At 36.8% G+C, this 10,742-nt stretch overlaps 1 protein-coding gene across 3 annotated transcripts in view; it reads left to right on the forward strand.

The window, feature by feature from the left end:
- Positions 1 to 9,905, forward strand: part of SMAD5 (SMAD family member 5) — an 82,736-nt gene extending 72,831 nt beyond the window's left edge. For all 3 annotated transcript variants that reach the window (XM_040573225.1, XM_040573224.1, XM_040573226.1), the window contains 4 exons: positions 861 to 980; positions 1,614 to 1,835; positions 4,348 to 4,604; positions 5,876 to 9,905. In XM_040573225.1, the coding sequence (XP_040429159.1) occupies positions 861 to 980; positions 1,614 to 1,835; positions 4,348 to 4,604; positions 5,876 to 6,019 (743 nt within the window). In that variant the 3' untranslated portion in view covers positions 6,020 to 9,905. The remainder of the gene's footprint in view (positions 1 to 860; positions 981 to 1,613; positions 1,836 to 4,347; positions 4,605 to 5,875) is intronic.
- Positions 9,906 to 10,742: the final 837 nt, after the last annotated feature.

The following is a 10,742-nucleotide window of genomic DNA, read 5'->3' on the forward strand; positions in this document are numbered from 1 at the left end:
TTTAACTGGAAAAAAATGGAGTAAATTCTCAGTGGGACAAGCTTAACTGATTTGGGTGAAAATGGGGGGGGGAAGCCTGACTGAAAGGGGCAAAGGGAAGAAGCCATGTTGAATCTGACTGGTTATTAGTGTGATTTAGAAAGACGTGAAGGTAATGAATTAAAGAATTCATTTTTCCAGGAGCTCAGTGGCCTTATCTCGTTTCTTTCTGACTGCCCATTGCTGCAAAAAGAGTATCCAGTGAGCACGATACCCCTCTTGAGTGGGGACTGACTGAGATCAGTAGGATGGATGATATCCAGAGGGTGATATCTAGAGGGAATTTCAGAAATAGGGGATAATAGTGTGTTAGTAGACTAACTGCTGCTGAATGGAGGGAGCGATGCAGAGATGCACACTTGTGCAATGAACTCAGCCTACACAAGCAATGAAAAAGTAACTGTGTGGTGTAGGCCTTCATTAGGCTATAGCAAATAACATTAGTATTTCTACCTCTTCCTTGTTTCTTTTTGAACAGAGTGGAGCAGTGGGCACGAACGCTAGTGTTTGTGTTACAAAAAGTGGGAGCTGTAGTCATTTTGCCCAGCTGCAGAAGTGCAGTTATTAAAAAAAAAAAGGCACATATCTTAGTTTTTTTCTTGTCTAACCTTGTCTCTTCTAAACTAAGAATACAGCTGTTGAAGTTTGCTGTAAAGACAGCTGGCTGTATTGTCTTCGTGTTACTTCGAAAACTGGGCCAAAAGTTTTAATATCTCCTATTAAAGAATATGTTAATGTGTTTATGACTGTAAAGTGAATAAATAAATAAATAATTGAAATGGTTGAGGTTTATTCAGTCTTTTTTTTTTTCTTGTTTGTAGCTGATACTCCACCTCCTGCATATATGCCCCCTGATGATCAGATGGGGCAGGATAACTCTCAGTCTATGGACACAAGCAATACAATGATCCCTCAGATCATGCCAAATATATCTACCAGAGGTAAGTTGTATAGTATGGGGCAAAAGTAATGTTGTTTGGCTTCTTAGTACTCACAACCGAGTTGAATGCGTAACTTCAAATGATGCAATAAATCTGTGTTGATAAGTGGAAGTAGTCCAAGAAAAACTGGAGTTGTAACAGTAAGAACTAAGAAGCAAAACTTGCCTTGCTCATTTGCCTCTCTTGCTTTTAATGCCTCAGATCTGTAGTATGGCGTATGATGAACTGAACTTTTTCTTTCTCAGAATTAGGGTTTTTCCTGCTACTTTTGCTTGCTGTCAGAATTGTATATGCACAAAGGCTCTGAAAATTGCCAAAATAGCAATAATTAAAAAAAAAAAATAAAAGTGGAGAGAAGAATAATGTTTCACCTGGTATCAATCATTTGTATTTTTTGTGTAGTTTTTTTTTCTTGATATCAGACTAAAAATAGGAAAGTGATTAAAATCAACAGACTAGCTGAAATGCATGAAAATATGTTAAAATAATTAAGACTTTAATCAGGACTGTTCTTGCCCATCAAAATGTTGGCTAAGCTATTGATTATTGATATTCTGGAAGACTTGCTTTACAGTGTTAGATTTAATATTTTGACATTTATGTAAACTGTTATTCCATTTTGCTTATTTTCAGATGTTCAGCCTGTTGCCTATGAAGAACCCAAACACTGGTGTTCGATCGTGTATTACGAATTAAATAATCGTGTTGGAGAGGCTTTTCATGCATCTTCTACAAGTGTCTTAGTAGATGGGTTTACAGATCCCTCCAATAATAAAAACAGGTTCTGCTTAGGTTTGCTCTCAAATGTTAATCGCAACTCAACAATTGAGAACACTAGACGACATATTGGGAAAGGTAAAGCTTTGTCGTGTTATGCATGATTGGGAAGCTGAATTCTTGGTTTCTACTTCTTCTGTTCTTGTTTGTGAGTAGTCATTGTTGCAGAACAGAGAAGCTGAGGTATTCTGTGGTTTATTATCTACTTCTCCAGTATCTGAAGACAAGTTACTTAGGCATGGTTTGATTTTAATTGGTTTAGAAATGGCATACGTTTTTCTTTATTACTAATTTAAAAGTTTAACTCTTTCTTACCAAACTATAGTGTCATAGGGGCTTTTTGTTATGGTTAATGATATTCTGTACGTAGAAATTTTTATTTCAGCACCAAGAAACACACTGCAGCACTTCTGAAGTTTTATATCTGCTTCGTAAATCAAATTCTTCATACCAGTTTACAGTATATCAAAGATACACTTTTTATTTTTGTTGTTCATGCAGGGTATTGCACTGCTGTCTACAGAATGTTCAAATATCTTGCATAAGTTGGCAGCAGGACTTTGAAGTGCTAATGTAAAACTGCAAGGGCTCATTTGTCTGAGTGAATCCATGGGTGTGTATGTGTGTGGGAGGGATTCCTGGAGACAGCAGGTTTTGCAAGATCTTCTAGTTTTCCCGTAATGTTTGGCTGATAGCATGTATAGATGCGCAGTGTTCATCCTTGATGGAATGTGCTTGGATTATCTTAAAATGTAGTGCTCCCTTCCTGAGCATGCCCTTTTTTGCAATTAACTGGTGAAGTCCTGAGAAGAGAACCTGATTTCTATTGCACCAATCCAGAGGCCTTTTTAGCACCTAAAATTGTTTGGTGTGGTTGGGCTTCAGATTTCCAGATGCAAGTCACTATCGCTGATAGTGTATCTTCAAGGTCTGTCCTGTCCCTTATGAGGCTTTTCATTAGAAACTGCTATAAACATGGCAACACTTTTCAGTTGTTTTGGAAACTGCTAGGTGTATATTGATATTTTTTAGAAATTTATCTCTGCAATTCTGTTGTCTAAAAAGGGTTAATAATATAAATGGAGAACAACTCATTTTGTTGAGGTGGATGGGAGTAGGGGAAAATGATTGTCAGATTTTTTTGCTTTGACCACTTTTGATGGTACTGGCAGAGAAATGTTGAATTTAAAATGGATCCAAGATCACATAGAGGAGTAGTGACTGCGAGTAAATCTGGAGCTTTAAAATGCTGTGTGTCTAGTACTAGTTATTAAGCTAAAACTTTGCTCTATGGTAGCAATCCTGAGAAAAATTCAGATTGGTTTGGGATAAAAGATAATGTGTGGCTTTTGTTTGGAAGGTCTTGGGTTTTTTGCCTCCCCAAAACTACCCAATTCTATTCGCTGAACTTTTTCTGTAGACATACTGTATTGCAAGTATAAATGATTTCTAATTGTGCATTGGATTATTTTTGAAGTATCAGTGTTCTTCTCAGACTGTTACATTATACAGCTCCCTTCTTTTTATATCCCTCAGTAGGCCTTTACCGAAAATAATTCAGCTAGCAAGTGGTGGTGGTCTCCGTGCCATAAATAGGATTGTGTAGTGAAGATGTATTCTTGCTCACCCAGATTTTCTGCCAGCTGTTTATAGTTGATCAAGCCAAGGGTTCCTCTGTGTAAACCTCATTCTACCTTAGTTCCTAGTGGATCTAGCAATGTTCACAACGTAGTTGCTGTCTAAAAGATCAGCTTGCATCTGTTGGCTTGCCACAGCCTCACCTGGTAAACGATGGGATAGTCAGCAGTTGATTCTTAGAGCCTTTCAAGCAAGACTTAACCAGACTGAACTAAAACACAACTGGATGGCAGTGGCGGGTGGGGGAAAGGGAGAAGATCTGGCAGAAAAGTGGCAGTGGGAATCCATGGTCAGGCACTGAAAGGATTAATGGCTTTTATGTTTAAATTTTGAGTCAGGTGTAGTGTTTTAGTAGGAGCTTCAGAATATAAAGAGAGGGAATTATTTATGTGCGTAGCTGAAACCAGGTAGTTGTAATAAATCTAGGGTCTACCTTGATTTGTAAAGTCTGTAATACCTGATGTTATTTAAGTTGTACAGATAATGGGAATCACATCTCCCTTTGCTTGAAAAAATAGGCTGAAAATCTGAGCAGACTAGGGATATACTTTCTCATTCATGTCTATCACTACCCCTGCACCGAAGACTCTTTTATTTCCTTTGGAATTCCCATGGGCGGAAGCCAACAGTTTTTTAAAAATGCAGTTTTAAAATCTGCATAAGTTCTCTAGGAAACTAGCTTGAAATAGCTGTTGACATGGGAAGTAGTTTTTTTATTCTGTTCTGTAGTTGACGAGAGAAGGACATCTAGTGGTTGATGTATAACGAAGCCTGTTGTATTTTGAAATGAAAATGTGTTATACTGTGGGCATAAGACGGTTGGGACAAAACAGCTTTTTCAAAAAGCTTGTTAAACAGAAAATTTACATAGTTGTCTCTGATTTCGAGGGGGTTAAGTACTGTATTTTTTGGAAAAAAAAAAGAAACATTTTTCTCTTAACTTTTTTTCAAGGTGTTCATCTCTACTATGTTGGTGGGGAAGTCTATGCTGAGTGTTTAAGCGATAGCAGCATATTTGTACAGAGCAGGAACTGCAACTACCACCACGGCTTTCATCCAACAACTGTATGCAAGATTCCTAGTGGATGCAGTCTGAAAATTTTTAACAATCAGGAGTTTGCTCAGCTTTTAGCTCAGTCTGTCAACCACGGATTTGAAGCAGTGTATGAACTCACCAAAATGTGCACCATTCGAATGAGTTTTGTGAAGGTAAAGAAATTATTTGGGGGGCGTTTAAACTTACTGTGGATTTGGGTACTCAGCAGTAGTTTACAGTAGCACCGTAGCGATGTAGCAAAGCAGTTCTGAACCTGATTTGATTCCTTTTTTTTATTTTGATTTATTTTTATATTTTATTTTTTTATTTTGATTTTAAATACGTTGAAAATTCTGAATTAGGAGAGAGAAATGAAGGAAATTAGGATATCGGTGCATGAAAAGTTAAGCACAGCTTGCCTGTTGCATATTGGCTGTGTATTTAGTTACTTAAGTATTCTGGACAGGGTTTTAATCATTGTAGTTACTCTAAAGTTATTAAAAGAGATTTGAGCTTGTGCTCAAAATCTGAGCAAAATGAACTACAAGAGCATTACAAGAATGTGAGTGGAGAGGAGCGTAAGTGATTGAATAAAAAAATGTGCAACTCCTTCAAATAGTTTAACACTTTAAATACAGTTACATAATTACGTATTTGGTAATATGGAAATTAAATAATTTAAATTCATGAAATCAAACTGTCCTGTTATTCTCACAGTCGTGTTTCCTCAGAATTGATTGTCTCTCCAGCTTTTGTCACATTTTGTCCAAAAAGAAAGCTCGATACGATGTATTCAAGGTTAAAATGAAATGCAGTAGGAAATCTTTGTACCACTTATAAATTGACTTGTTAAAACCAATGGAATTCTGCGGATCTTGCCTCAAGGATCTTTTTGTACCTGTTGCACTTGCTATTTGGCCTGAGTTAGTAAACATGGTAGGGCTCCTGCTTCCTTCAAGCTAACCAGATATATCATTATATATGTTATACGTTGTCCTACTCTTTAGGTATATGTCATAGTGGTGCCTACAGACCCAAATGAACTCCAGCTAGTTAAATACTGCATAAGCACAGGATGAGACACGTTTCTCAAAATCTTACAATTGTTTGTTTTGCCAATGGTGATAAACAATGTTCAGTTTGAGAGTGTGGAGGACAGGGAGCAGGAGGGAGAAACAGAAAAGAGATGCAGCTATAGCGAGGAGTCCCTCTGGAGCTCACGTGATGACTCCAGGTCTTGATTAAGGCTTCTGAGCACAGCCTCCCTACCACTCCTTCCAAACCTGAGTTTTTTTCTTATCTAAAGATGATAAAATTTGTTGTTAGATTGTGAGTTACCTTCAGATAAATATCTTAGATTACTTTCTAGCGCTTGTTAGTACAGTTATTTCAAAATGTGATTATATTCTCAACTTGATTGATAACATTTTGTTCATTTTTATAGGGCTGGGGAGCTGAATATCATCGACAAGATGTCACGAGCACCCCATGCTGGATAGAAATTCATCTTCATGGGCCCCTCCAGTGGCTGGATAAAGTACTTACACAAATGGGTTCTCCTCTTAATCCCATCTCATCTGTTTCATAGTGCTGAAATTCTATCTTCAGCATTATTTTTAGTGAACTTGCTCCAACTCTAGAGAAACTTCCAGTATGGATACTGTGAGCTGTATGGAGAATGGATCTTACGGTTTAACTTTTTTTTTTTTAAATCCCTTTGTGACCAATTCCATTGTGTATAGCTGATCAGTTTTACATTTCAATTTGTTCTTGTGATGCTTAAGTGACAGTTGAGCCCTAAGGGAAAAAAGTCTATTGAAAAATTCAGAACACTTTTCCCCTACTTGGAGTAGAACTTAAACAGGCATATGTCTTAACTGGAAATTTTTTTTTCTCTTTGTCCTGTAGGGACAAGAATTATGAAGACTGACTTCAGAAAAATAAATACATATCATAGTTTGGGATTTTTTTTAAACGTTTATAAAACTGTTTGAACATGTGCAGCTCCAGCTTGCAAGCTGTATTTTTAGTGTAGTTGCTTAACAAATTAAGGTTGACATCTGTCATAAGCAAAATTAGACTATTATGGCTAATTTGCCTCAGATTGAACAATGATTTTTTTAAGTGTACACATGAAATATACTTTTTACAAATATTGGAGTGGTGTAAAAACACTTGTCTATTGGAAAATGCTGTCATAAACACACTGTATATTAATGCAGAGTAGCAGTTCTTAGCCTTTTCCCACTTCAGTTTTGTAATATTGCTTTTAACCACCATTTTAAATAGTAATTGATACAAGATAAACATCTTGCACGTTTCTGGAGTAGTAATTCTTGTTTTGCTTTGATTTACACTCATGCCGTTTGGATGTGGTTGCCAAGGCCTATTTCTTTTTAGGTACCTTTCTCTATTTTAACATAAACACTACAATTTGTAAATGGCAGTGCTTACTACTTTTTTGAAGGAATAAGTTTTTTGTTTTCTTTTCGGTGTTCTAGCTGTTTATTTTACCTGTCTGGAATTGATCTGTGTTAAGCTTTTTAATCTCTCGGTAGACATTATGCAGTATTAGTGATTACACTATTTAATTCACTTTCAGTATGAGTTTGAGTCTCTTTGAAGACTGTGAGTGGCTTAGCAAATCAGTAACTGAATGCAGAAGCTTTTGCTTCCAGATCACGTAATTTAATACAGACCTGTTGGTAATGACCAAAAGTAATCACTTCTTTGTAGCCTACATGAAAAGTGGTCTTGAGCCTGACCTTAAAGGCAGGTGTTCAGTCAGAAGGCTCAAAACTGTAATTGGCAGCTTTATGGAATTCAAGGACTGCATTAATATGATGATGAAATTTCTCTGTCATGTAAGGAATCCTGTTGCCTGTACTGTTGTATTACTCAATTTAAACACTGTGCTAAACACTAAAAGAAATCAGTTAAGTAACATATGCATAGTTTTCCCCTTTAAAATAATTAAAAAAAAAAATGAGGTTGAAAGAAACATTCTAAGAGAATTAGAAGTTAATTATGTACAAAATGCCTTTGCATGCAGAACTCCTCATTTTCTTTTTTACTCTTTCCCTAACTCCTCTTCAGGAAAGAGTTCAGTGTTTGGGGGAGAGACTGAAAACTTTAAAAATGCAAATACTCACTAAAAGATGCGCTGCAGTTAACTACTGCAATCCTGAGACATCGATTGCTTACACAAGTTCTTTTGTCTTCTATTGAATGTCAGTTTCTGCTCAAATGTGGAAATCATGCATCATATGGTACCTAAGTAACAGATCATCTTAAAGGAATAAAGTTGTTTACGTGTCATTAAAATGTTTCTTATGAAATGCCTTAAAGGAATAAAGATAAACTGTAACACTTCTGCAGAACCCTAATGTTCTCTTGTACAGGAATTTCTATATTACTTGGTGTTTTTGCTCTTTTTTTTTTAAAGCAGTTTCTCCAGTGTGTTTAAAAGCAGACAAGTGCATCCTCAGGAGAAGGGGAAAAAAATCAAACAATATTTGCCACTCATCTTTGGGGCCTTCTCTTTCATTCTTCGGGATTGCAGCCCGCAGATGGTTCTGCTGATTGAATAAGATGCGAAGTCAGTTGGCCACAGGATCAGACTTGCATTTTCCACTCCCCAGACCTGGCTTTTGTCAAGTTGCCGAATATGTATATCTGACACTACAGATTTTTTTTTTTTCTGGATTAGCTTTTATAATAAATGTCATGGCACGTTGGATTAAGGAAAGATCTCAGTTGTAGGTACAAGATCTTGCTTTATCCAAAATGTTTTTCACCTGGCTTCATCTCTGTTCACTTCTTTGGATGTGGCCAACTAAATGAGTCAAGAATGGGTGCTGAAGTGGGAGTTTGTGAGTCAGAGCTGCTGCTTAGTGCTAGTGTTGTGGTTAGATTGGCTACCCATGCAATGAACCATAATTTCTGCAATACTCTCTAGTTAACCCACTTCTGATGCTGTCATTAAGTGCTAAAGTACTCTGGCGTTTCTGTGCTTGTGTACATATTCGTGATCTGTAATATATGCAGTGCTGGGGATATCCTTGTGGCTGCTGATTTTGCCAGGGCAGGCTTGCAAGGGCAGACCAACAAAGATTTGCCTGTATTCTGCTTCTCTGTTCCTTTTAAGTAGGACTTTTTTGAGAGCTTCTCTTAGCAAATTGTGTGCGCTACTGGTTCATGGCGGTCCTAATCCTGCTTAGTTTATGCTGCTGATACAAAATTCAGGTATCAGTGCATGGATGGGTTGGATGAGAACTGGGTGACACTAATTATGTTTCAAGTGCAGTGATAGCAGAGTTGCTGCTTCTCTTGCAGCGTACTTGTGTATAAGTCACTCATCCTAGATGGAGAAATTGAATGAGCCAGTAGTGTGGTAGTGGAAGATGGGGCCTTTCCAGTATAACCCAGCTTAGACTGAACGTTACTCTTCAGTCAAAACTCTTTTGGCTTTTGTAAGTGTAAGTATTTTCTCCTTTTGGGTCATGTTTCTACTTTACAGCCAACCACAGCATTAATTAACAGCTTTGGCAATACCAGTAAAGAGCCTGAAACAGGCATATGCTGAAGTTTTCAGGGTTTGCTTCTATAGTCACTAAGATAAGATAGTAGCTTGGATATTCCTTCTCTAAGAACTTCAGTCTTGCTGGCAGTCAATCCAGTGCCTTGTGTAAGTATTACATTAATTTAATTGCGTTAGGCATGAAGCAGTTATACACGAAGAGTTGACATTGGGTTATAAAATCTGTAGGACCAAAGGAAACCAAAATGAAACTTCTAGTGTGGCTGACCGATGAGAGACAAGCCTAACAAAACAGCCCTTTAGTCAAAACAGTGATGAAACAGCCTACACATCACGATTCAGTGTGGAACTGTTTAAAATATTGGAATTCTTCTGGATTTTGCCTGAAGCTATGACTTTTTTTTTTCCCCACAGTATTACAGTGTGAAAGTTGTCAGTTCTTGGACAGCTACTCTTGTAGTGGAAGTCTAGACAAACACTGAAATGTGTCAAGCTTTTTTCTTTAGTTTAAAATATTTTTTTCCAGTGTATTGTTTTAGTTGCCCAAAGTGTTGCTAGTGATGGTCTTTAGAGAAACCAACAAAACATTTGCTAAATGTTTTGCATCAAAAGACAAAAATGTGACTAACTTCTTGTAGTTGCGAAGTTTCTGTTTAGGAAGGAAACCCATTCTGAATTGAAATCAGTAGACCAAACCATCAGATTACAACATAAATTTGCTTTATTGTGCTGCTCCATAAACCTGCTTCTGTGTTTGTTGCAAGCATAACCTTTATGCTTTTGTTTACATTGTAGGAAACACAGTTCTAGCAATGAGTTTTTCATTTAACTCTAAACATCTTTTTATTTTGTTAATTTTAAAATTACTAGGTTTTGCTATGTTATGTTTTAAAGATATTTTTTGCATACTGCTGCTCATATTTCAATAAACAAATGGAAAAAAACCTACAGATTTTTCTGATCTCCTTTATCTGTATCTCAGTATGTGCTGAAATACTTATTTACAAGGGTTGCCTTATATTGAGTTCTTGCAACTCAGTGCTGATGCCTTACCATGTACGTGTTCCTCCTAATACAAATGTGATCTTGTAATTTAAAAAGTGTTTTCCTATAGCTTTTTGCTGCAGTTCCCTCAGAAGCGCTAAATTATTTTGTTCACGTATTTAAGAGCTCTTTTTTTTTTTTTTTGTGGGGCTTGTAGAATACAGCCAGCCAAAAATTCTGGTTGCAGGAGTTATATTGACTTGCTGATATTTATAAAAATAGTTGCATCGGTAGTACAACAATGTGTATCTGTAAGTAACGTTCTGATTAGTGTGTTTTGGGGGTGGTTAATGGTTGGGGTTTTTTTTAGTTTCTACCATTGTGGCTGACCATAACCTTTTTAAACAGCCACTCATCATGTCTGAATTGCTTTAGACTGATGACCGATAGCCTTTTCATTGAAAAGAAAGCTGTTTGAATATCTCCTGAAATTCAACTACTGTTCTAATAAAATAGAAATTTAGGAGCATTTTAGCAAACTTTCTTTTACTGTGTATTAGACTAACTTTTGAAGACTGAGGAGAAGAAAACATTTCGCTTGTTTATCAAGATACTACGGAAACAGAGGATGAAATAGTAATTGAGGGTGTGCGTGAGTCAAAAGAAGTCCTCTTTTTAGTAGAATGAGTGCAAAAATACTGAACCCCAATTCCACGCGGGTCTGCCATTCCATGTAAGATCTACAGAAAGGACAAATCAAAACCAGTACTGATTCTTCTTTGTGCTT

This window comes from Cygnus olor, chromosome 14 (genome assembly GCF_009769625.2).
Source record: "Cygnus olor isolate bCygOlo1 chromosome 14, bCygOlo1.pri.v2, whole genome shotgun sequence".
In the NCBI taxonomy this organism is placed as follows: domain Eukaryota; kingdom Metazoa; phylum Chordata; class Aves; order Anseriformes; family Anatidae; genus Cygnus; species Cygnus olor.